The following is a 26,578-nucleotide window of genomic DNA, read 5'->3' as shown; positions in this document are numbered from 1 at the left end:
GGCCGGGGAAAGAGGGGAATAAAATCCTAGTAAGAATATCAGTTTTCTGGATCTATTTTGGATGCAAATCTGAGATGGCAGAAATTCTACAAAAACTTAAACTTATACCTTTTGAGTCAGCATAAAATCTCAGGACTTAAGCTTAATATAATGCTTACCAACCTGGATAGATAAGTGCTGGGAATAGGCCACATGCTGTTAGTGCTGTGAACCTGATATCTGGCTCTTGTTCATCTTCAAATGGAAACTGCTAATTTGATACAATACATAATCTGATTTGAAACATGCCTTCTTGATACAGTTCTAATGAATTACATTCTCCAATAAACACTCTTAAAAATCAGAAAAGTTTAAATAAGGCCTATACATTTTGTTAAAAAGTGCCATGCTATATTTTACGCATCATATAAAAAGTGCACCATTTATGTAAGCCCAAGATGCATATTCATCAGTCCAGGGGTTTTCAACCTTTTTTAGTCTAAGTACCCCTGGTGGCCAGGCGCTGAGTGGGAGAGGCATGACCAAACACTGGGAGGTCAGGGGCAGCATGTGGCCAGATGCCGAGCCAGGGAGGCGGGTGCTGCATGGCCAGACATGGAGCAGGGAGGTGGGGACAGCACGTGGGCGGGCAGGGACGAAGCGCCACCACCTCCCAGGAGCAGGGCCAGTGGCGTGGGGAGGGAAAGCTCACCGGACTGGTGCGTGGTAGCAGTGGCCATCGCGTGCAGGCTTCCCCATACCACAGAGAAGCGCTGCTGCCCTCGCCCCGCCCCGGCACTGCTCCTAGGATGCAGCGGCGCTCTGTCCCCACCCACCCACACGTACCCCCTAGGATCAGTCCAAGTTCCCCAAGGGGTACACATACCCCCCGCTGACAACCCCTGCGCCAGTCAGATTCCATTAAAAAGAAAAGAGAAAACCCACTCTGTGCCCTCCCTTTACTAAATGCAGCCACAGCAAAAAAATAGTGCTACTGTCAGAACTGTGCTGACAACATCAATTAAACTAGGGCACAAACAAAAGGTATCTTGCTGAGATAAGGCAATTTCAGTATTTGAGCTCAAGCTATTATCAAAAAGACAACCTTTCTGGCTCTATTCAAGACACTTGATCCTGAAATCTGATCAGTGCAGGCAGACCCTTATGCCCAGGTTTATCTCATGGACTTCAAATGGGGCTTCACTGGGATCTGCAGTAATGAGTCAGAATGGAGGATGCCTCAGTTATTAAGGAAAGATAATGTCTTATTTTCTTATTTGATACTCAGAAAAGTGTTCCAGAGAACAGGCACTGTAAAAGTCCTTGACAATGTTCTTTTTAAGACAAACTGTACCAGCACACACAGAAATAATTAGATAGAAAATTATTGTCTATTTTTTCTATTCAAACCTCTAAGAAAGATAACATTGTCCGTGCTTGAAAAACAATCATTTAATATGTAGCTTGTTACAAAAATTAACTACACTACCTTCAGCTCATGTTTTTGCTTTAGTTGCTGAATCTCTACTGCTCCCACAGTGTTTGCCATCAAATCTTTCATCTTTTTCTCATAGTGCTCCTTTAAACGGGTTAGGTCATGAGAAAGCTATAGTGTATAAAAAGATACAATCTTTTCAAAAAGCCTGTAGTGCAAACTTAACACTGAAGTACTCGAACAGTATTATGCATGCTGGTCAGTCTCCCTGTCATCATCTAGACTGCAGAGAGGATGTCAACCTATGGGCCACTAGCTGGATCCAGCCTGTAAAGTTATGATCTGGCTTGTGTTTAAAGGACAACTGGCTGATTCCCTGCTTCTGGCTAACCCAGCATGCATTTTGCCAACAACCACCTGATCCCAGCTGCCACTCCAGCCATCTGAGCTCTGCACAGGAGGGCTATTCTTACATAGTCCTTCAACCCCACTACAGCCTGGACTCACTATCACTGTCAAATTAGCTGCTCCAAATCCTTGCTCACCACAAGGATTTGGGAGAAGTGGAGGGGGAGAAAAGGAACACAGGTGGCTGAAGTGGCAGCCAGGGACTGACTACCCATGGCAATGTCTAAGTTGCAAGAGGCAAGCCTGCCCTTAGTAAAAAGTTGCCAAGCCTAAAATTAGGAGACCACCCACATGGTGACTTCACTTTCTATTTGGGTGTCTCTGCATCACTGCATTTACTGTAGTGAGCTGCATGGGCACTCCACAGTCCATCAGCAAGTGCTTTACTTAGGAAGGGGGCTTCCTTCAGTATGAAGAACTTGTTTCAATCTCATCAAAATTACTGTGCATCCTTTTTTTAAATTTATTTATAAGCAAAGCAGTAGTAAGGATGGTCTGCTAGGGAAGGAGTACTTCTAATGACTGATTCCTGACATATATATGGTTCCCACCTCTACCACAGATTAACTGTATGACCTTGGGAAAGCTTCAGAATCACTTGGTGCAAAAATATCTCCATTTGTGATGGTAACAATGCAACCTGGGGTGCTATGAGGCTTATGAATCAATATTTGTGAAGCACTTTGAGAACCTCATATGAAAGGACATATATTAGAAAGAAATCATTCAATGCACCACACAGTGAAAAATCCAGTGGAAAGCATCACAAACCAACATCTCTAGTATTGCTAGAACAGAATCAATGTAATTAAAAAAAATACCCACCAAGTTATAAAAAAAGCCAATTTAGCTCTCATCTACACCATTATAGTCCAAGACGCAATTAGGACCGTTAGAATTACTCTAGTCCTGCACCAGCATAACTCATGAAGTATAGGACTGCCAACAGACAAGGAAAAAAAACCCCGCGCTTTACTGAAGAGGCAACACGTTAGTTTGACCTGGCTCTGCAGCTTCTACACAGATCACACACTTCAGTGGGGCTTTTCTGCATTAAGCATCAAAAAAGTCTTGCTGAAGCATCAGATCTGTACAGAGGTTGGGCAAGCTGGGTCCAACTACTGTGATGCCTCTGCCGGGCATGTGCTGGGCTCAGTGTAGGGGCACATGGAGCTTAAAGTAAAGCTCCATTTTTTTATCTTTTTTTTTTATGTTTGTAAGCAGCCTAGGTGCTTTATTTTGTAAGTGCTCCAACATCTGTCCCCATCCCCAGGAAAAAAAAAAAAACATTAAAAAAACACAAGGTTGAGAGAGTGCTGTAATTGATTCTCGCCCAATGTCTAATACCGAAGTTGTACTTCAGTGGGTGCAGTCCTAAAAATGGACAATTAAGGAAGCACCCTTCTCCCCTGCAGGCATATAAGGGCCACAGAAGGGAGAGTCTTCTGACAGTATTACAAGACACAGCAAAGCAAAGTTACTTTCTTCCCCACCCCAGGCAATAGCAAGGTAACAGAAGTGATGAGGAATCAAGTGGGGCAGAGGTTTATAAGTAGATGAATGTGAGTGAAATGGCTCGTAAATGAAATGTGAGTGAGGCATGCAGCCATATTGAAGACCTAAGCACTTAAAGAGTATAGCTACACTGTTATCATAGAATCATAGAAGTAGGGTCAGAAGGGGCCATGTCGATTTTTCAAGTCTGACCCCCAGCCTGGGCAGGAGAAAAACTGGGCTCAAATGACTCCAGCCAGGTAGGCATCAAGCCTCTTCTTAAAGACCCCCAGGGTAGGAGCCAGCACCACTTCCCTTGGAAGTTGGTTCCAGATCCTAGCCGCCCTGACCGTGAAGTAGTTCTTACGTATGTCTAATGTTATAATAGTGTAAGAGTGATATTGTAGCCATGATGGGCATTTTTACACATGCTCCAGGGCTGGGAAGGGAGTCTCTTTAATTAGAGCAGATGCAAGAGCCACTTTAATTAAAAGGCCCACAGTGTCTCACATAACAGCATTCCTGCCCTTCAAAATGGTGGCGCTGAATGAGCTTCAGTTAAAGCAGCCCCATCACCATTCTGAAGCCCAGGGACACTGATGTAGAGGCTGCTGGAGTGTGCTAATCAGCACACTCCAGCAAACTCAGTTAATTGAATCTGCTCCAATACGCTATAATTACAGCATGTTAGAAAAGCCTCCCCACACATCTGTTAAGTACACAGTCAAAAAGCCCAAACTAAATTGATTCAGTCTTTGCAGGTTAATCTAAACTATATAGACTGAACCAATAAGCAAGTGAACAGCCATTCACTTTTGATTCCAGAAATGCAGCCACATGCCTGCAGTGGCACAGGCTAGAACCCTGGGGCACTAGAGAATACCTCCCTGCTCAGCTGAAGCAGGCAGATGGGGCCCAAGGCTAACCTGCCCACCCTGTGAAAGGGAGTTTGCATAGGAGCTGTAAAACGTTATGGGGTGCTGGGGGACTGTGAGTTAGCTTGAATCTGGAGGGATTCTGGGACAGAAGTTCAATAAACCAAGTTAACCTAAATCAGTTATGTCTGATATTACATCCATCTAGGTTTATCTTAAGCTGGTTCTGACCATCTTGAAAGCGGTTTATGTGCACTGAATTGTTGTTGTGTTACATATTTAAACTGGTTTCTGATCCCTTACACCAGTTTATGTGTAATTTCTATTTCTAGTCCTACAGGTACCTGATGGTTCAGAAGTTATATTTTAGGTTGTGGATTTTCCATTGAAAGCAGGTGTAGGTTTCCAATTTTCCATTGAATTTCTGGATCATCAGGTGCCTACAATATTGTTCTTACACTACTGTAACATGCAAGGCATGGAAGATATTAAAATCGACTGCTGTCTATGGAAAAGTCACCATGTTAAGATAAAAGAAGCCAGGCTACACAGTGGCAACACAGTTGGTCCAGTAAAAGTTATCACCCAAAGAAATCCTTGTTTCTCTATATTGTTAAGCAATTAAAAAGCCCATTTTTTTCTGTCCTTCTCAGCCTGTCTCTTTTCTATTTCCCTTTATTGCTTCTTTGCCCTTCCTGTCCCCCTACCACTTGTCCAGTTCATTCCCAGCAGACTACTCAGTTCCTCCTGTTCCTTCATCCTAATGCACACCCTCTGGACTGCTTATTTCAAGACTGGGAAGCATGGTTTCATGCCAGTTCCTAACCAGGAATCAGGTTGTTCCTGGCTTCTAATCAGGTTGACTCCTCCCAAGTCAACCTCTCTCAGGCTTCTGCCCCAACAGAAGCTTCTACTTTCTCCACTCCTGATAGCTGTTTACCCCTTTCACTCTCAAACCCAGTGTATATTTACAACACTGGAAAAATACTTTAAAGCTTGGTCTGCACATGTGTGTATACAGCCCTGTATGACTGCAAAACAGTAAAAGGGAGGAAAGAGTCAAAATATCATGTTACTTAAAGATACATATACCCACCGGCAGAGCATTTCTTAACCTCAACCTAAAATATTCATCCTGTTTCAGGAACTCTTCAGTTATAATTGCTTAAGCTCATTTCAGCTTAGGGAAAAAAACAAAGAGCACTTAAATAGAAATCTGTTTATTAAATAGTCCTCCTGTTAACTACTCCATCTTTGCTTCTTGAACACATGTGGTGGGAATTCTACAGGCAGTGTTTGGGGGTGATGGATGGTAAAGGGAAATGGAGAGTAAAGCTTTTATTTATGCTGAGTCAAGAAAGTAGTGCAATTCAAAGTACAGGTTCTGTAGGATGATGGTGTTATATAATGTGAGGGGGGAAGTTATCTTCTCCTGGGTGAGTAATTTTTACTTCCCTAATTTTGAATTCTTGTGAACATTTTCTTTGAAAGCACAGTATGACAGAGTTTGAAGATGATGTAAGGAAATGGGCAGCAGAAAGGCACAATCAAAGCAAAACTATTTACTTAAATTTTAAATAACAACCAGAGCCACAGCATGGAGGACAAAAAGCAGAGTAATGGAGAGAGAGAACTTGCTACAAACATACAGACAAGATGCATAGATTAGATTCTCAGTCAACAACATATCCCATTTGTGCATCTCTGTCAAGCTGCTCTCAATTCTGGGTCTCTATACTGTTCTGTTCTGACCACCTGGCCAGAAACTGCTGGAGTGCTCTGCTGCTGAATCTTAGCTCTGAAACGTGTCCTAGAGAACAACTACCAGCAGACGCCCTGAAGGTGCTCTAACCTAACTACAGGTACTGAAGTCACCCTTGGCTGCCTCTAGGCTCAAAGGAGAAAAAAGGTATCAGCCAAAAAGATCAGGACCTCCACATATTACATACAGACCAGCCACCTGGCTCTCTTCTGGATGAATCTTAGATCCCTAATACATGGCAGCTTTACAAAAAAATCCTTAGGCATTTTAAAGCTCAAATCACCTCTGAACAACAAATATACAGATAAGGGTTTAAAATCCTAACAGGAAGGGGAAATGCTTACAGACCTGCTAGTTTTATGAATTCTGCAAACTTGTTAATGAAAATCACAAATGCCACCTCAGCCACACACTTATATTCTTCAGCCTGTTTTCCATATTCATTTGCTGCTTGCCATATGTCAGCAGCTGTGGGGGTAGAAAAAGATCAGGAACAGCCCACCACAAGAAAACAATTACTTTTCTTTTCCAGTCTGCAGACTTGATTCCTCTTTTAATGTTTTCAGTAGTTCTTTATCCTGTTACATATTGTCTTCAGTGCTAATTCCCTTATTGTTTTGTGGCTCATTTTATTTAAAAAAAAGTTTTGGAATTTGGAAACAAGGTTCACGAGAAGGTATGGGGACACATATTGGGACGGATAAAGCTGAACAGAAAGGTAATCAGAAACATGGGGTAAGGAAAAGAACTGCTGTGGGTTACATACATGTCTCTTGTGGTTGCCTCGCAAAAAGGAGCTGGGAACTCCATTCTTACACTCAGAGTCACTTTGTTCTTCATAGCTTTCAAACTCACTCGAACTCCATCCATAGTCTAGAGAGCTGTTTCCACCATCATCACCATTCTCAACATCATCATAAATCATTTCCTCTGCATGCATTTAACACCAAAATACAAAAGAATATGCAATATTTTAATTACACTACTAATAAGTTCCTATTTAATTCCAAAGATCTTGTTCACTGTATTTCAGAGCAGAGCTAGTGCAATGTAGCAAGACCATTCACAGCGCTCAAGCAACCAGGCAGATCTTTCTCTGATGTGGCAAACTGTATGAAGCAGTATACCTAGATAATACACTGGGCATAAATCTTGCCTCCTAAGGATGACCCTTTTAAAGACGAGTATGCCACTACTTTGTTATTCTTCCTGGCTTGTTTGCAGGTGCTAAAACAGGATTTAACCCTCTATGATTTATTTGAAATGCATTTACTTAGGGGACAGACTTTATACATACAAGGGTCAAACTATCATTTTAAGGAATATGAAGTAGCTAAAGTATAGTAGGGCCCATGCTCCAAAATGGTTATGTTATGATCTAATAATTTTCTTAATGACACTTGCACTCAATAATTAAGATTCTATCAAAAAATTCAAGTATTATCTGACATATAAACTCAAGAGCTCAGTAAGTACAGTAAGAGCTCAAATCACTAACCCTTTTTCATGTCACTGTCCAAGTAACTGAAATCAAACCACTAGAGCTGTAAGCTAGAACTGAATGAAAAACCACTAGAGCTGAAAGCTAGAGCTGAATGAAAAACAGCTGCTCTAATTAAAGTGCCCACAGCATCCTATGTATTCAGCATCCTGTGCTTCAAAATGGTGGCAAGGCCACTTTAATTAAAGCTTGTCGGACAAGCTTCAGTTAAAGTGCCCCACCACCATTTTAAAACATGGGGATGCTAAATACAAGTGATGTGGAGGCTGGTGGAGCATGGTAATTAGCACGCTTCAGCAGATTTGACTAATTAAGTTTGCTCCATGTGCTAATTATCACACTTTGGAGCGAAGGTCTGTCTGGTGTGTAGGAGCCCTAAATGTCTGCATTCATTTCTGCCTGCTAGATTTCTTATCTACCTAGACTGGTGTTTTGGCTGACAAAAGCACCAGGTTTGACAAAATAATTCTAAATGAAACGGATATATTTTGTTGCCACACAATCAGCAGAGAGCAGGCAGATGTTTTCATGATTATAAATGATATCATTTATCCAATTACACTCAAGGTAGTGGTGTATATGCTCTTCCCTTATAAATCTCTATTTTCAGGACAATATAACTTTGCATTTAGAACTGCTCTATAGAAATTTTCAGCACACAAGACCTACCTTTTGGAGATTTTTTTTTGTTTATGTGCAATTTTCTTTTATGGGCAATTTACATAAGAGAACAATACTTTTACTTTATTTAAATTTTTAAAAATAAATAGGAAAAAAACAGACTTTTAACCTTTCTGTATAGTCCAAAGTTTCTTTTATGTTAAAACTAAATCTGGACCAGTACTAATTTTGTAACATCAATATAACTGAAAAGCATTTATATTAACAAAAAGCAAACTCCTTTAAATTCTGAAGCTTGTGTTCTGGTCTTTGCATTTATCTTTTAAATACCAGGCTTTTTTTAAAAACACATTTCTTGCATGACACTGTCCAGTAGGAATTTAAAAAAAAAAAAAAAAAAAAATCACTGTAATGACAGCAGTTCCCAGATCCTAAATCTAAGTAGGCTCTGTGTATTGCAGTGAGGTTCTTTACACAAGCCACATGTGAAACTCCCACTGATATGAATGAGAGAGCACATATAAGAAGCATCTATGAGTTCCAGTTCTGCAATGACAAGGGTACAAGTGGATCTTGGCTTTGAAGCTAAGTTCCAGTGAATTCAGTGGGTCTGCCTACCCACACATCAGCACAGAAGAGGCTTTCGATTGTTAAATTCAGGAGGTATGCCCCAACCCTGAGCATATCTATAAATGCTCTTTGGTACTCTATAGGAAATGCAGCCATGCTCAGGATTTCCCAGTAAAGAAGACACTGAAGAAAGATGCAAGGCCTATGTTATCAAATGTCCTCAAAAAACATTAAGAATAAAAGCTTTGAAAGTATTTAAGCATATTTAACATTTATAAAATGCCTTCCTTAAAAAGGCTTTCCTGAATCACAGTCAGAGTTGGAATCAATCCAGATAAGATACCCATAACCTTTGAGAATCAGGTGTAACAAAAAAGTTGGATGCTGATTTCATAGGAGCCAACTCATTCAGCAGCAGCAAAGTTCTAATCAAAATCTGATTTGTGGCTAACAAAGACAGGTCCAGAAAATAAATGATATAAATGAGTTAATTCTTTTCTCTACCTCTTCACTATTCCAAGTGCTGCCCCCCTCTGCCTCCCTCCCCCATGCCTTTTAGTAAAAGAGTTAGGCCAGTCTAAAGCTAAAAAACCATTTCTATACTGTTACAGGTTGGTGGGCTATTTCTTTGATTGGATGATGTTCATTAAACTAAGAAACCACATGTAGACCCCAGGTGTCGTTTCTCTGGTAAGATCAAGTGTGTTATTCTAAACACAGAAATTTACAAAAGGCAAGACAAGGACTGTCCTCTGAAAAGTTCTACATAAAATTCTGTGTAGTCTTTAACAAAAATATAATGCCCAAATGGGCTAAATCCTATTTTTCTTTTATGAGTCTCAGTGGCACTTATGCAGCTACTTTTTTCGCAATTTTTTTGCATCTATGTAGGGTTTAGATTCTATTTGCCCTGCATTTCCACTCTGAGCTTGGTCAGAAGGCTGAATGGGTATTCATATGCATACAAGTTGTGCCACGATGGGCCAGAGATTTGCTGCCTTGGAGTGGACTCGATTAATTAAGTCTGCTCTGTACACAAGCTTAGGCCAACTGTGCTGCGCCACATGCAGTTGTATAAGAGGCAAAATGCACGCAAAAAATGGCAGTGGTGCGCTTTTGAACTGAAGCACCTCCAATGCATTTTAGTTCAAAAGCACACTACCACCATTTTTTCAGTGCTGATGTGCACTTTGCTGCTTATACAACCACAAGTGTCGCAGCGCCTGACACTTCTGAAAGTACCCAGCACTGCGGTGCTTGCATGTGTAAAAATGCCCAGTGACAGCAGTGTAGGCTCTGAGATGGAACAGAATCACCTCATATGCATGTAACTTTGTGCAAGTCCAAAACTTTTGCCAGAGAAAAACCATAACTAGCAATGGGAGGGGAAGATGAAGGGATAGGGTATTCGCACCATTTAGTCCAACGGCTTAGTTGTTAGGGCACTTATCTAGGCAATGGGACACATGCTCCTACTCATCCATCCGAGGCTTAAACCTGCACCTCCTACTTCCCTTGCTGTAACCACCAAGTCATGAGCTAATTATTACCCAAAACCTTCTTCTTGAAAATGGCCAACTGGGGACCAAAGTGGCTAGATATGTGGGACTAGGAAGAGACAAGCAAGCTACAGGAAATATGTGGTTTGGTGAGATGGACTGTGTCATATAAGGCATGGGCCCTGGGTTCTGAATGTGGATCTTACCCATTATTATTTATGCATTTTATCCAACAAATGCAAGGTGCAGAAAACACACTGCAAGGAACAGAACCCAGGACACCCTCGTATTCAGGGCAGTGTCCATCCTATTCTGCCACAGGCAATTAGAATCTAAAAGCTCCTTAAGTACCACTTCTGCACATAAAAATCAAATAGTATTTAGCCCTGTGTTTCAAGATAAAAATCAGAATAGGCATTTAAATAGTATGCTTCAGGAGGTTAGTAGTACCAAATTTTGTCTGACTCTAACTTTAAAATTGCCTACAATTTGTTGATTTGTGAAACCACTTCTACGTAACTTACATTACATTTGGGCTTCTTAACTTACATCACATAAAGTCCTATGATATCAGTGTCCATGAAACACATCTTATGGTCATGCCCATGGTCGCTTCTTATAACTTCTAATAAAATCTGTTATTGTGTGAAATAGTCTATAGTCTAAATTACAAAAACCTCAAACCTGGTTCAGAGTCAGAATTTTCCCTTGGCACATCATCATAAATTACTTCATCTGGATCTAAAAGCAAGAGAAGAACAAATATTTTTTTTTTAGATTTGAATTACACCAACAAAAAACTTCATTCTTTTTGGAAAGTATGCATAAGAGAGGCATAAACCATTTCCTGTTTACATACAAGTACCAACTGTTTACCATGCATGCGTTCAACCTCATACAGCAGAACCCAGACTTTTTACAGGGTTAGGTCTCTGATCCTGCTGTGAAGATGAGGGTTTCCAAAGTAACAGGAATATACATAGCTAAGGAACAAACAGCTGTGTGAGACAGCTGATGAACTCCAGCTGGTGGGAGAAGCCAGGCTCTTTGAAATTATTCTTGCTTTGCAACATGGTGCAAAATATTCAGGTTGCAAATCATCCAGCTGTGAACAATCTGGGTCCTATTTTATCACAAATAAAGTATCACAATACCATGGTTACGATTACTATCATTTAACAGCAGCAAGGAAAAGTTCATGTCACTGGCACATGAAAAACAAGTTCACTGCAAAATGAATTCTATTTCCTGTGCTCCTTTTTTCCTCTCTCTTTCTCACTGGGGACCACCACTCCCTTTTCAAAATTCCACCAGTTAAAATAAGGACATAAGAACTGTAAAGTTGAAAAACCAATGTATTGTCCTGGAATAGGACATGGAGGAAGGAAAGAAAACTGGGTCCACACTTGGGCCAGGTACAGATATTCAGTTTCTACCAAAAGAATCCCCATTCTCCTGGTAGAAACCAAAAGCATACAGACATTCAAGCTTTTTCTATGAAGGGCAAAAATGATCACACCAAGAAAAAAAATAACCTGGGATCAACTATCTTATGGAAAAAATAATAGAGCAATTCTTCCTGAGCTGCAAACAACTTAAAAAAACCACAACAGGTCAACATATCTTTAACACTACTGGTTCCTATTTGGGTTTACAGGTTTCCCTTGATTCATGCGGGTTCTGTATATGCAAATTTGCTCTTATGCGATGACTTTTTTTTATACCCAAAATTCAGTATGTGAGGTAAATTCACTCTTATGCAATTGGTATAGGCACCATCCTCCCCTCCCCCAAGCAGGTAAGTCTGTGAGGGTAGGGGAAATGGCCGTAGGGCCAGGGCCCCACCTCACCCCAGCCCCTGCTGCAGCTGTTCTGGGAGAAGCCAATGCCAGCTGCCTGCAGCAGCTGGCGTGAGCGGGGAGAAGCGGAGACCCAGGGCTGCAGCAGGGAGCAAAGCGAAGGGAACTGTAAGTGGGTGCAGGGCCTGGAACAGGGAGGTGCGGCTCTTGCTGCTACATGCATCCTGGTATGGCTGCAGGCTGGAGGCAGCGCTGGGCTCTTCCTGGTGAGCATGTGCCCCCAGGTTGCCACTGCAGGCTGGGGCTGGCAGTGGCACTGGGCTCTTCTCAGTGCTTGGTGGCACTGCTGGAAGGGCAGGTTGTGGAGGCTATGGTGAATTTTGGGGTGGCTGCATCTCACCTCCTAGTGCTACCACCCATCCCAAGCACCAGAAAGAACCTGGTGTTTGGGTTGTCTGCTTTCATCCCATGTGCAGATCCAGGAGCACATGCCTGCCAGGAAGAGCCCAGAACAGTGCCCCCAGCCCACAATACTCCTGGGGTGCACATAGCAGCAACAGCTATGCCCCCACACCCACTGCCAGTTCCCTCCGCTTTGCTCCATGCTGCAGCCCCAGGGGCGGCTAATGGACTGCACCACACTCCCCCCGACGCCCCCAGTCGCAGCCTTACTCCCTCCCCCTCTCACTGCCGTGAGATCACATCCCTATTTTTTACATTATAAACTGGATTCCCTTTATGTGAATTCAATTTATGCACAGTTTTCCAGGAACACAAGTACCGCATAAATCAAGGGAAACCAGTTTTTCACAAATCATGTTTGCATGCCTAACCGTGACAACATTTTTTACACTTAGCACCTTTGAAAGGATCTTAAGGCACCATGGTTGAGAATCACTTCCCTAGACTTTCTTTCTTTCTGGTATTCATGTGACTGAAGGTATTATCACGCTTTCTAAAGATGGTGTTATTTTTTGTTTTGTTTTTTTATCATTGATTTTAATCCCTCAGGAGCCTGAAACTGAGGTCTGTTTTCCTGGCCAAATATTTTCCCTTCTTTTCTGTGAGCCAGTTGGATTGTTCTCAAGTGCTAAGCTGCTGGCCACCATACTACAGTCTGGATTCAAGAACTCATAAACTGTTTTCAAGACACAAACAATTACTAAAATAAATGTAATGTTTCAGTTGGTAAACTAGGACGTAGCTTAGGGCAGGGAAGTAAATTCCTTACTCCTGCTTACTTGCTAGGTAGGGGAAATGTTCAGCTAAACAAGATGATCTCTTTGTCCTGGCAAACCTAAGGAACACACAGGCCCCTTCACTTTCCTCCTTTAAGCTGAGACTAATTCAGCAAAGCAAAGATCCTGCAGTAGCATGTGAGAGGTCTTACTCAGCAATCAGAGTTCTTCACTCATCTGCAAATAATCCCCTCATATACTGATATATAATTCGCTCACTTAACAGTAACCATGTGCATGTAGATTCTAACCCAATACTAAAAATGCAGTTGGCACATGTGGCCACAAACTGGTATGAGAAATGTAATACCAGTTTCAGCATTAACAATTACCCAAACAATGATGAAGTACCCCTTCTTAAACTAGAAAAAGGCTTCCATAATGTTCAGTTCAGGAAAATAACATGCTTCCAAGCAACAGGAAAAAAAACTGGGAAGCTAAGCAAGCATTATATTTACTACACATTCAGCAGATGGGGTCAAATAATCCCGTCATATACTGATATACAATTCGTTCACTGAACAGTAACCACGTGCATGTAGAATCTAACCCAATACTAAAAATCAACATATAAAATACAGTATTGCACACTTTTTTATCTTTATTAGTTAGCTGTAGTGTTGGAAAAGTACAGAAAAGGAAGCAGAAAGAAAAAGAAAGCTTTAAAGCTCACCTATTTCTACAGTGGTCATTTATTCTTCATTGATACTTACTTTCCATCCATGCTGTATTTGCAGGATCTGCAACCCATTTGGCTAGAGCATCATTATCTTTACTGACCTGGTTGTCTTCACTGGAAAAATTCCGTAAAAATAAAAGAATTAAAAATATTACTGTCAATAACATCAATAAATAATTTCTCTTACCTTTTAACTCTTACTCTATAGTTAAACAGTGCTAGGAAACTTACGTATTATCATCCTAATATGAAAAGTTATTTTTTTAAAATATTTTAAGTGTCTAATTATGGAATTTGAAATGCAATTTTAGCAACCCAATTTTAGTATAAAGAAATTGCTTATTATTCATTTTCTACAGAATTATTCTGCTTTGGCAATCTCCCACTGAGAGATGTGAAAATTAAACCACTCACGTTTGCATATATCAAAAGGTCAATTGTCATCTTTATAAATACAAGATTTCAGTCAGGGCTGATTCTGGTACAAAAACAGAAATGATTTCGTACCACAAAGTGCAGAGTTGGAGTTATTAACAGCAATGCTAATTTACAAGGAAAATAAAAAATAAATGGAGTGGACACAAATCTCATCTTTCATTGAAGATTTACAGATTACTAAATGCAGATCAACTCACAATTACCTATTTTGTGGGTCTTCTGAGCTTAAATAATTAAAATGGCAATCTTCAGTTGCTGTCTGCACACCTGCTACAAAAATCAGAAAAAAAATTACCAAATGCTAGAATTGAAAGCCTTACTTCTACTTGAAATAATTAATATTACTAATACTACTAACAAATAATCTGCTCCATTATAAATGCCTCTTATCCAAAGATGTCAAAGTAGTTTCCAAACCCCCTCAAAATAATTAAGTTCCTTGATACTATTATACCCATGTTGCTATAACAAGTTAAGGCACACAGGTCCAAGAAAAGCTGTTAATGCCTACATCCTCTGCTATATTCCAGTATCTGCAGCCACAGGCAATGAAGTATATATTGCTTTTTACTTAAAGTCACTATTGGTGTTGCATTAAGTAGTTATTGTGTAAAATTCATAAGCAGTAAAGGCAGAAGGGAGCAGGACTTTGTTTTCCCTCTTTCTCAAGGCAATGTCCACTTCACTAGGCTATAGTCATGGTCCCTCTTGCTTGCTCTCTTTGTAGACCAAAGACTCTTAACTTAACTTCAATAAGAGGAGTGAACTTCAGACTTGCTTAATCCCTACCTTAGTCATTAAGGCAGTTTCTTGGGAAGTGATCAATGTGGGTTAAAATCCTTCTTTTTTTTTTCTTTTTTTTTTGGTGGGACCTAAACTGCAGGTTTCCTTCTTCCTAGGGAAGGATTCAGGATGAGGGTTTATGGTCAGTTTGGTATGGACTATGGGGGGTTTTGCCTTCCTTTGTAGCAGGAGATATGACCCTCTACCCAGGACCTCTTTGAGCATATTCTGTTTTATAGAAGCAGGTCATTGGCTGCTGTGTTTTCCCTGCTTTCCCTGTGGCAGATTAGGGGTTAGGGTCTATGTTGCATCAGGATAGTGTTTAACACTGAAAAATGCAAGGTTCTCCACCTTGGGAGGAAAAACCTGCAGCATTCTTATAGGCTCCGCAGTGCTATGCTGGTTAGCACTACAGACAAAAAAGGACATGGGGGACATAACTGACCACAAGATGAACATGAGCCTTCAATGTGATGTTGCAGCTAGTAAAGCAAGCAAAACGCTGGCTTGCATCCATAGATGCTTTTCAAGCAAATCCCAGGACGTCATTCTCCCATTGTACTCAGCCTTGGTGAGGCCACAGCTGGAGTACTGCATCTAGTTTTGGGCTCCACAATTAAAAAAAAAAAAGATGTGGAGAAGCTTGAGAGAGTGCAGAGGAGAGCCGCATGCATGATCAGAGGCCAGGAAAACAGACCTTATATGATGAGAGGCTGAGAGCCATGGGACGCTTCAGCCTGGAAAAATGCAGGCTCAGGGGTGATCTGGTGACCACCTATAAGTTTATCAGGGGTGTTCATCAGGATCTGGGGGAACGTCTGTTCACCAGAGCACCCCAAGGGATGACAAAATCAAACAGTCACAAACTCCTCCTCCTATGAAGAATTGACAGTAGTCTCATACAGATTTTAGATGCTGGTCGTATGGGATTGTTTAGATATGGATGACCCTGCCTCAGACAGGGGATGGACTAAATGACCTCTGGAGGTCCAGCCCTACTTCTCTATGACTCCATAACCCTCTCAGGCCTCGTACCTTGTGGACAAGCATCTAAATCACTAGGTTATTGGGAAAAAGGCAAGTCATACTCTCTTCCTGGACCGAATAGGAACCCTGATAATCTTGGGGTATACTGTGCAGTCTCTAAGTAGGTGAAGATCTAGTATGTTACTTCTGAATGTGTAGTAAGTAAACAGGAATAGGATCTTGGCCTGAGTTCTCATGATGAGTGTCACCATACGATTTATTCAGAGAGGGTCATTACTAGCATCCTTTTCTACATACTGGTGGTGGCAGGTATTGGCTGTTGGAGTATGTGGCAAAGAAACCATTGGTTTATAACAAAAATAGGAAAGAAGTTATTTTATAAGGTAGTTGAGTTTTAGGGTCTTGAAGGGTGGGGAGGGTGGGGGTTATATACATTTGCTTGTTTGTTTTAAAGTGTATTGGATTCTTCTTCATTACTGTTTTCTTAGATGAGCTAGTCCTAACAATACATACTTCTTTATGCATACTGTCATTCCATAAATTCTATTAAGGTGTCTTGGAGGAGCCACATACTTTGGGACATACTCCCCATGGACTTCAGGTAAGGCTGCATGCATCCATTTGTAGAAAAATATAGCTCACTAAAATTAAACTAGGATTCTACTTGATAGAAAGTAAATTGAAGAGATCCGGTACCTTCTTCATCGACAGAAACACTGCGTATTATAACAGGACTGGAGTATGCTGGTAGTATCAATGGTAAATTGGATGGTACAGCATAGCCACAAGGCACAGGAACAGAATATCCACCTGACAGGTTAGTGCTTGTACTTTCATCTTGAGGACTGGGTTCTGGTGATGAAGATTGATCCTTTTCTTGGATTGGTGAAATATTTATGACAGAGTAAGGGTTTACTTTTGTTGGGGCACCCTCTGTCCTGGATTCTGATGTTTGCACTTTCTCAGTTTTAACTATATTTTCATCCCCTAAGAGGAAAAAAAAACAACTTAATTTTCATTTGTCATAATTGTTTGTGACCATAATAATATTGCATAAAACAAATATATCTTAAGCATTTACATGGACTCCACTAACATAGTCTCCAAGTGCCTCACAATTTTATATATTTCACCTTACAACACCCTGGTGAGACAGAGCACCGCTGTTATTTTCACGTTACAAAAAGGGATTGAAACACAGAAAGAGATGGGCAGAGAGACAGATAGTAAGCAATTAAGGATAGGACTATGCTGTCAGACAAACTCCCAAACTAGTGCCAAAGTCCCCTCTCAGGGACCAGAAGCAGTTTAATTGCAACAGCACAAGAGTTCAACAAAGACTCATTTACCTTGCAATATAGTACAGACATGCCCTAGGGCAGGGGTGTCCAACCTTTTTCAGTGTGGGGCCGGATCATGAACTTTTTAATCACCCAGTGCCCATGGCAGGAGCGGGTGCTCATGCGGCCTGTCCAGTTTGGCTGCGGCCTAGGGGCGAGGGGTTAAGGGGTGCCACCTGACCCCACCGTGTCCCCCCTGCCACCTGGGCGGCCTCGAGGATGCTCCCACACCTGCGCACCTGGGCTTAGCAGCCAGAGGAACATGTAGGGACTCTACAGGGGGGTGTAGGATGTGCAGGGACACCCCCCTGCTCCCTCTCCCCCAGGGCAGCCCAAACCCAAGCAGCAGGGGTCCCTCCCTCCTAAGGGCCCACGACTCACCACCCCCAGCGTGATGTCTGTGGGCACAGGGGGATGTGGGGAGGCGGGAGCAGCACCAGCTTCCTGCTTCAACAGCCACAGTAGCAGCATCTCCCACAGACCCGGCCACAGCATCCTTCCGAGCCTGCATCTGCACCCCCTGAGCCCACCCGCCCGCTGCACCATGACCTGCTCCAGCCCATGTGGCCGGTGGAGACCAGCGCAGGGTGGGGCTGGCATGCAAATGAGGGAGGGGCAGGGCTAGGAACAGATACCCTGCAATGTGGGAGAGGGGAGGAGCTGGCATGCAAATGAAGAAGGGAGGGGTGGGGCAAGGAAGGGACATCATGAAATGAGGGGGGAGCCATACTGCATCAGCAACATCAAGCTGATGCGGTGTGTGTGGAAACCTTGTCCCTTCCCCAGCCCTTCAGCAGCCATTAAGAAGCTGCTGAGGGGCTGGTGGAGGGACAAGGGGTGGGAACGAAAGTAAACAAGTGCTTACTTTCATTTCCTGTCGCAGCACCGTGGGCCTTAGAAAGTGGCTTGGCGGGCTGCATGGCGGGCCACGGGCCATATGTTGGACAAACCTGCCCTAGGTCATACAGGAAGTATCTGGCAAACAGGGAATTGTACCCAAGTGTCTTGACTTCTATGCTGATGCTGTAACCACTAGACTCCATTCCAACACATTTTAAGATACACAGGGAGCAATTAAAAATAGTCCAAAAAAAAAAAAAAAAAAAAAAAAAAAAAAAAAAAAAAAAAAAAGGGAGACTATTCACTCAAAATCTTCCTTAAATTGTTGTCATGAGAAAGGAGAAGGCAGGTTTCTTCTCTCTGCGTAATGAACAGTGATTTAGCTCCAGGCTCCCTCATATCTCAAGACACAAGCATGTGTAGAGGATCCATAAGTAGGAATGAAGCACAGGACTCCACTAAAACAAGCTGCTGGACCTCATGAGCAAGGAATTTTCCAGGGAAAGAAAAACATTAGGTTCCAGTTTGCCAAAGCATATTGTTAACCGCAGAGATCATCTGACTCTAATTTAGACATTAGTACAATTATTCAAAATAGGAATAGGAAACAGGATTAGGATCAACACACAACAGTGTAGTGGGAGCTGGGAAGAACATTGTATTTTTCAGAATGTCTGAGCATGGGGCAATCTTACAGAAAACAGTTCAGTGGTTCCTTACATATCAATGAAGTAAGCTTTCTTTTAGTATACGAAACAACTATGCTGTCTTTCATTTTAATAGTTCATCCTTTTAAATCCACCAGGATGCCCAAGCTGTGTATGAAAAAAGCCCCGGCTTTCAAATAGCCAGTATGGGTGCGTTCAGATGAGTGCACACGTGCTGCTGCTACTTGTCACTGCTTTGGAACTCAGAGTTCCAGAGGTCTGGGAACTGAGCTCAGACAAGCTGCAGAAGTGACCTGAGCAATGCCCAGGTTTGGGGAGTGCAGATGCGAGCAAAGTTCACAGGCCTGAGGGCCTCCCAGGTCTCCAGCAGTGGTCATCTGTATGCACAAAGGCTGCCCAGCAGCTGGAGCATGACTTTGGCTGGCCAGGCTCCGGTTTTCAGCATACTGCTGCCACACATGGTGCCCTGCTTTTTTTGCCGCAGGTTTTTTAACACCAGGTTCTACCTTGACAACTGATTGACAAAAAAACCCATTGCACTGCAAATTATCAGCATGGCAAATTCCTGCACATTCAGTTTCTCTGGTTTGTGGCACTGCAGACAAGTCTGTAGCACCACAAACCACATATGCACGCTCATTTGGATATGGCTGATAGGGCCATCTATGTATACACAGTTATAAATCTGATGTTACAGGAGCCATGTCCTGTAACAACAGATCCCTCCAAGATGCATAGCGAAGAGGCCAATTCTCTGGTTCATATCTAACGAACAGATAGGAATCCTGTCAGAGACCATAAACCTGTTAACCTTGTTAAACAGACCAGAAATGAAAGACCCCCGAGGTGAATTAAATCACCTGCATATTCTTCGTATATGGAAATCTTTTTTGTAACCTCAATTAATCATGTCACCATAAAATTCAAGGGGCCTGATCCTTGCCTAAACAGTATTGTTGTGGCCTACTGGCTACATGAAGACTTACCTGTGGAGCTAGTCTCTTCATGTTCTACATTATACCTAGAGTCAGAACTGCGTGGCATGAGGGCTTGTCTGTCTGCTTCTGGTATCTCATCTCCGCTATCCAAATCAAATGGCTCCCCTTCCTCCTCATCTTCATTTGTACCACTGACTTCTAATTCATTTTCTTGAACTGAGGAGAGAGACATTATTTTTTACTTTTTACTAGCAACTGATTGAAATGGGTAAATATTCATTGTTGTAAATTAGGTTTGCAACATAACACCCTCATATATGTAATATATGATCCTAGATTGTTCAGGATTAAAAAAGAAGACCATTGACTATAAGGATCATGCAGTTATGTGGAAACTCCTTAAAAGATGCTGCTATATAATTACATGGCTAATACAAATTGTTTATCTTTGCATCCGTGATGAGCTTAAACATGCTTTATCAGCTTCTTTTGAAAACTTTAGAAAAGTTCATTATAAATTCACATCTGAAGCTGAAAATTGTGCTTGAATCCTTTTTTTAAAATGATGTGCCCCACACACACACAAATTTTAAATAAACATGAGAAAAGAAAAAATGAGAAACCCTGGCCTCACAGAAATCAGTGACAAAGTCCATATTCCTCTACCAACATATTTTAACTGAACTAGAACAATCACCACTGAGGATAAGACCACGATTCAAGATCTCTGCCCATTCAATCTCTGATTCTATCAATTAGTTCCAGGATAACAGTGGATGGCCTTCACATAGGCCATCAACATGGGCAGAACTAAGATTTGAAAAAGGCATGGAGGCAATGCAATTTGTGTGTCTGCAACCCCCCTGGACACTTTTGTAAGACCCCCAAAGCAGGTAAGACTCAGGGGAGGGGAGGGGCACTGACCTTGATTAGCTAGGGCAACGGTTGCCAGCCTTTTTAGCCCACGGACCGGCAAACAGCGGACTGGAAGTGACTGGCATACTGCGGACTGGCAGCCAACACTTTTTTATACACTAATATAAAATTTGTAACATTTCATCCTTTTAAATCCACTAAGTATAAAAAGGGTTGGTTGCTGGTCTGCGGTATGCCAGTCACTTAGACTTCTGGTCCTGTTGCCTACGAGGTCAGGCCAGCTCTCAGGATCTCAATACTGTGCTGTTAGACAGGAGGATGTGACACAATTGCATATATACAAACGCACAAATCAATTAGGTGCATATACACACACACACGCACTACCAACTCAGGCACATACACATCCAAACCAGCCTAGGCACACACATACCTATCACCAGTTCTGCTACAGTCCGGCAGCCAACCTTTTGCAGACTAGTACCGGGCCACAGTTCGAGGGTTGGGAACCTCTGAGCTAGGGAAAGCAGAGACGGTGGGCATCCTCCCACATTCCTCACCTGCTCCCTGCTTGGTCTCTCCAGGATATCTTCCATCAGGCTGTGGCTCCAGCCACATCTTGGACTCCACAGGGAAACCTGCCATCTACAGCCAGACAGAACTGAAGGTGCTGACATGAGCTACACTATGGAAAGGGGATGCAATCATGACACTACATTCTCCTGGATCCATCTCTGGCCATCAAAAATCTAACCAACATACTGGGCTATACTTTGTACCACCCTGAGCCCGTTTTGACTAAGTGAACTAGTGTAAACTGCTCTGCACATCCCTGTTCCTTCCTGGTTATCCAGCACCTCCTTTTTCAATCCCCCCCATGTCTTCAAAAAAGGTGGGATAAGTTAATTTCTCCTGTGCAATCAGAAATGGAGAGTTATTTTCTTTAGTCTATAACAGGGATGTAAAACTCATCTAGTCCCACTGGCCAGAAGTTGTATGGCATTCTCTACAGGGCTGGAGACATGGTGCATGAGTTGCTCTGAATATTAATTTTCAGGGCTGCTGCTTATGCCAACACCACATTTCCAGCCCTGTGGACCAGATGACATAGCTCAACAAGCTATATCCAGCTCATAGACTATATCTTTGAAACCCAGTTCTATAAACAGCTGACAAAGATGACATTAGTACATGCTAAGCAAATTTATAGATGGCACCAAGTTGCACAGAATTATGGACACCCTGAAGCATAGGGATAAGATCTAGAACAACCTGTATAAACTGAAGAAATCGTCCAGAATCAAGGCTGAAGTGATTCAATCTTCACAGGTTAGTCTATGCTGCGTAGATTGAAACAACAAGCAAGTGAACAGACATTCACTTGTGGATCATGCCAATGGCAACCTTAGTTTCTGCTTGTGGGAGAATGGACCTCATGAGTAGAGCAGCAACAAATTTGATGGCTCCCTCCTCTGATCCTCGCTGCTCTCCACCCTGAATTTCCTCCTGGGCTTTTCTACAGCAACAGGATTGTACAACCTAAAATATAAAATGTTTTAAATATACACTTTAAAATATTACTGAAAAATATAAGAGAAGTAATTTGCCAGTTTTTCATCAGGTAACACGAGGTAAAACACAAACCCCTGCAGGATGTATTAACCATCCTGAATTGCAATGATTTTATCAGCTTTTCCACCAGCAAGGACATGTTTTGTATCCTTATGATAAAGCCCACACAATTCACAGCTCCTGACTGTTTAGATTGTCATGGTAATAAGCATTCTTGCCAGGGCTTCTGTTTCTTCACGCAGGCTGAGCCAGCATATTTTATTACAGACATAATAACAAGACCTTTCATGCAGTCTTTCTGTAGGGAGAGGGGGAGGTGTGGAAAAAATTGGCTGTTTTTTTTAAGGAACAAAAATATATTAGTTGTTCATTTACTATCATAGCTTATGGTTAAAAAGGCTGCAGGACACTTAATTTTAAGGAAGCCTTCCTCGGTGTATATATTACTGTACCCAAAAAATTACCTTTTGGGCTGAAAGTTCTCTTTTTTGGCACTGTCTTTAAGTGATTATTTTATTTATGTATGTATTTGGAAACCTGCTCAAATTCATTGGTGTAAGTGGAAAGCTGCCCACTAATTCACTGGGCATTTGATCAGGCTTTAGGTCAGGGGTCAGCAATGTTTTTGGACAGAGTCCCAAAAACATCCACAACCTTGACTTGTAAGATGTTGGCATGCCAGGGGTGGATGGTGGGGGACCTGCAAAAGGCCCAATCCTTGTTGTAGCAGCACAACCCCAGCCCCTTCCTGAAGCACAAGTGCCAGGCAAAATGCCTTTATGTTCTATGCTCTGGCACATGCCAAGGGCTGCCTATCCCTGCTTAGGTGACTTTTTTTTTTTTAGACAGTTGATGAAGGTAGGTAGAAATATTTTATGTGACTGGAGTATTCAAAAGCATTCTCCTTTCTGTTGGAAAACTCATGTCTCAATACTTGTACAAAGCCTAAATAAAACTTTGTATGATCACTAGTATGAAAGGGAGACTGGTGTGTGGATAAGTACCCCAAATAACACTATGGGAACACCACAATACACAGAATATTTTCATCCTAATATAGGCATTTCTAAAAAACTGATATTATGATAATTTAACATGGCCCCAAAGCCCAGGGGGTGAACACTGTTGCTATTTGCCTTCTCCCACTCCTCCGAATTCAGCAGCAGGGGTAAGGAGAGGATGAGCGGCAGTGACAGACTGTATTTGCTCTCTGGGTTCTTGAGCTACACAAAAACAGGAGCTCCGGCCAAGAACTCATATGCAACACAGCTAAAGGGAAGAGCAACTGTAATGCAAAACCCCCTCTGAACACACTACTCTCCTTAAGAAAAATTTCTACCTAGATTTTTACCATACAATGCTGTCATATTCGTTCCATTCCTCCATATGAAGATGAACAAATTTAATCTTAAATTTAATGTTCCCTTAAGTCTAATAGCTATCACAAATGTTTCTTTTCAGAGTCGTTTAATCCTTGGGGCACATTATTTTATTTGATGGATACATATTTGTATGTTTATGCAGAATGTCAAAAGAAAAAAGTAACATAAAATGTATTTTTATGAGAATACTATAAGATTTATCCAACAGAACTTGAAGGCCCATAGATTATATGGAAAATGCATCTAAATTATGTATTTGTAAGTATGACAATATATATTCTTAGAATTGTTTTAAAAAGTTTTAAAGTGCTTTCATGTGTTAACAACACATTACCTAACCATAAACACTAAAGAGAAATAATCCTTTTATTTGCAAGATTTATCCACACGAGTAAAGATATTCACCATTTATCCCATTCAGAGAAAAATAACAGCCTTATAGTTAATGCACTAGACTGGGACTCAAAAGATTTGGGCTTGTTCACAATCTCTACCTATATGACCTTGGACAAGGCACTTGCATTTGATTTTAATACACAGAAGAAGTGGTGTAACAAACCAAGAGGGCACCCAGAGCAAAGCCTACAGGAGAGTGGGAGTGCAGGCTCTGAGAGTGGGAGGGGAGGGGGCAGCAGCCTTACTCACACCAGGAACTTCTGAACAGTCCTGACTGAGCAGCTGCCAGCCCGTGTGCTCTACTAACCCCCACTCTTGTTGCACTTAAAGCAATACCAGCAGGGAACAGTTTTAGAGTTCCTGGCATGGCAATGCAGCCAGGGTGCAGACTTCACAGGAGTGCATTATGATTCCAGTGCCCCTAACTTAATGCTAGGGGTGGATACCACCCTCTCCCACACTGAGTTATGCTGTTATATGCAAGGAAAATCAGGAGGATCAAAATATATTAATGCATAAAGGAGTATCAGTGGGCAGAAGAACAGACTGCAAGAAGAAGGGATGCAGTAAAACTGACAACAGTAAGCTTCAAATAGTCCACACAGTTAGTGTAGGATTATGTCTAATCCGGCTCACATATGCAATCAGAAAAAGAGAACTGAAGTATTTGCAAATAAATGCCCCAAACCTTGAAAACAAAATGGAGGAACTTAAATTAGTGGTGCAGGACACAGAACTAGACATTACAAGGATAACAGAAATATGGTAAAATAGCAATCCTCACCAAAATGCAAGTATTGAAAGATATGCAAAAGTGGCAAAATTGCTTTAGTAATTGGAATGAGTAGAACTCAGGGGCTACAACTGCTCCCAGGATCTGATTTAGATATGCATAAACATCTCTGCAATGCTATTAAGCAAATGAATGCCACCAGAAATTGCATCATACTGGAAGAGTTTAACTTCCCCAATATAAAATCAGAGCCAAATTATTTCATAGATGTCATATTTTAAATAAATATCTTCAGTACAAAGTTACTAAACAAATGAAGAGGTGGTATTATTTTCAAGGTTGTTTTGGCACATCACAACATTATAGAAAAGCTGGTCATAGAAAACAGCCTTGGATTATGTGATCATGACTTTGATTAAGTTTAAATTATGTTGAAGTGTAAACTGCAACTAAGGTACTTAATTTTGAAAGAGTGAACCTATATAAACTAAGGGAATGGGTTGGTACAATCATCAGGACTGAGAAACTCAGGGATTTGAAATGGAGTATGCCAGGAATTTATAAAGTAAGATATGCTATAGCCATGAGAAATTAAGCATCTGGAGGAGGAAAGGCTGATCACAAGTGGTGAGCATGGATTTATGAAAAACAAATTGTGTCAAACAAACTTGATCTCCTTCTTTGACAAAGTAACTACTTGGGTGGATGAAGTGGATGCTGTGAATATACTATATCTGGACTTCAGCAAAGTTTCTGACTAGGTCCCACATAACGTTGTCATAAAGAACTGGAGAAATGTGGGCTGCATAAAACTCCTACAAGGTGGATTGACAACTGGCTCAACAGCTGCAAGAAAAGGGTAATTATTAATGGGTCCATGGCAGGAGGTTTTGAAAGGAGTCCCACAGTGTTTTGTCCTGGGCCCAGTGCTGTTCAAACGTGTTTACTGACTATTTGAACACTGGCATAGAAAGCTTCTTGAGCAAGTTTGCAGACAACGTGAAACTGGAAAGAACTGCAAACACAGAGGAAGTGAGCGCAATTCAGAAAGATCTCAACAGATTGGAAAGTCTGGCTAGAGCTAACAGAATGAAGTGCAAATGGATGAGGACAAAAGCAAAAATATAAAACAAGTGACACCTGGCTGGTGGGCAGCCCTATGGAAAATGACTTGGGAGTCTTGATAGATCACATACACAGTATGAGACTGCAGCATGATGCAGTCACACAAAAAGCAAATATGGTTTTGGGATGCATCAGTAAAAGCATTACTTAGGTGCAAGACACATGAGGTGATAGTGCCTCCCTACTTGAGGCACTGGTTAGGCATCCTCTAGAATTCTTCACAGCAGAGAGCTGGGCCGCGCTGAGCTTGGGCTAGGCAGTGGCAACAGCACTGGGAGGGGAGGCTATGGCAAATTTTCGGGTGCCTGCGGTCTCTCTCTCCCTCCCCATAGTCCCACTCCCAGCCTGAGTGCAGCCTGGCATACCCCTGGCCTCAGCCTAGAGCCAGCCTGGCTGATGTGCAGATCCAGAGGCACATGCTCTCCATGCCTTCCTTGGGTGCGTGCCCCACCTCCCTCCACCTCTGGATGAGCTGCTTGTGACTCCATCCCGCACCCCAGCTGTGCAGGGTCTGTCCCTGCTCCAGCCCCACTCCCTCCCTCATTGCCACTGAGGTGAGGGAAGCCAATCAAGGCCCCAGCAGTGAGGAAGTGGGGCTAGGGCTGGGGCCTCAATCTGTACCCCACCCCCATAGCTCTTT

General features: G+C 42.0%; 1 protein-coding gene across 6 annotated transcripts in view; it reads right to left on the bottom strand.

Moving 5' to 3' along the window:
• ARHGEF10 (Rho guanine nucleotide exchange factor 10) overlaps positions 1-26,578 on the bottom strand; it is a 210,684-nt gene that overhangs the window by 140,118 nt on the left and 43,988 nt on the right. For 4 of the 6 annotated variants that reach the window (XM_019537490.1, XM_019537494.1, XM_019537493.1 and 1 more), the window contains exons 3-9: positions 19,903-20,070; positions 16,765-17,055; positions 14,502-14,568; positions 13,895-13,974; positions 10,829-10,885; positions 6,720-6,883; positions 1,469-1,585 (exon numbers count right to left, since the gene is read on the bottom strand). In XM_019537490.1, the coding sequence (XP_019393035.1) occupies positions 1,469-1,585; positions 6,720-6,883; positions 10,829-10,885; positions 13,895-13,974; positions 14,502-14,568; positions 16,765-17,055; positions 19,903-20,070 (944 nt within the window). The remainder of the gene's footprint in view (positions 1-1,468; positions 1,586-6,719; positions 6,884-10,828; positions 10,886-13,894; positions 13,975-14,501; positions 14,569-16,764; positions 17,056-19,902; positions 20,071-26,578) is intronic. The other 2 variants (XM_019537492.1, XM_019537495.1) reach the window with 2 other exon arrangements.

The sequence above is a fragment of the Crocodylus porosus genome, unplaced genomic scaffold, assembly GCF_001723895.1.
Source record: "Crocodylus porosus isolate Cpor-Errol unplaced genomic scaffold, CroPor_comp1, whole genome shotgun sequence".
In the NCBI taxonomy this organism is placed as follows: Eukaryota; Metazoa; Chordata; order Crocodylia; family Crocodylidae; genus Crocodylus; species Crocodylus porosus.
Note: the sequence above shows the minus strand (reverse complement) of the source record. Positions and strands in the feature narration are given on the sequence as shown.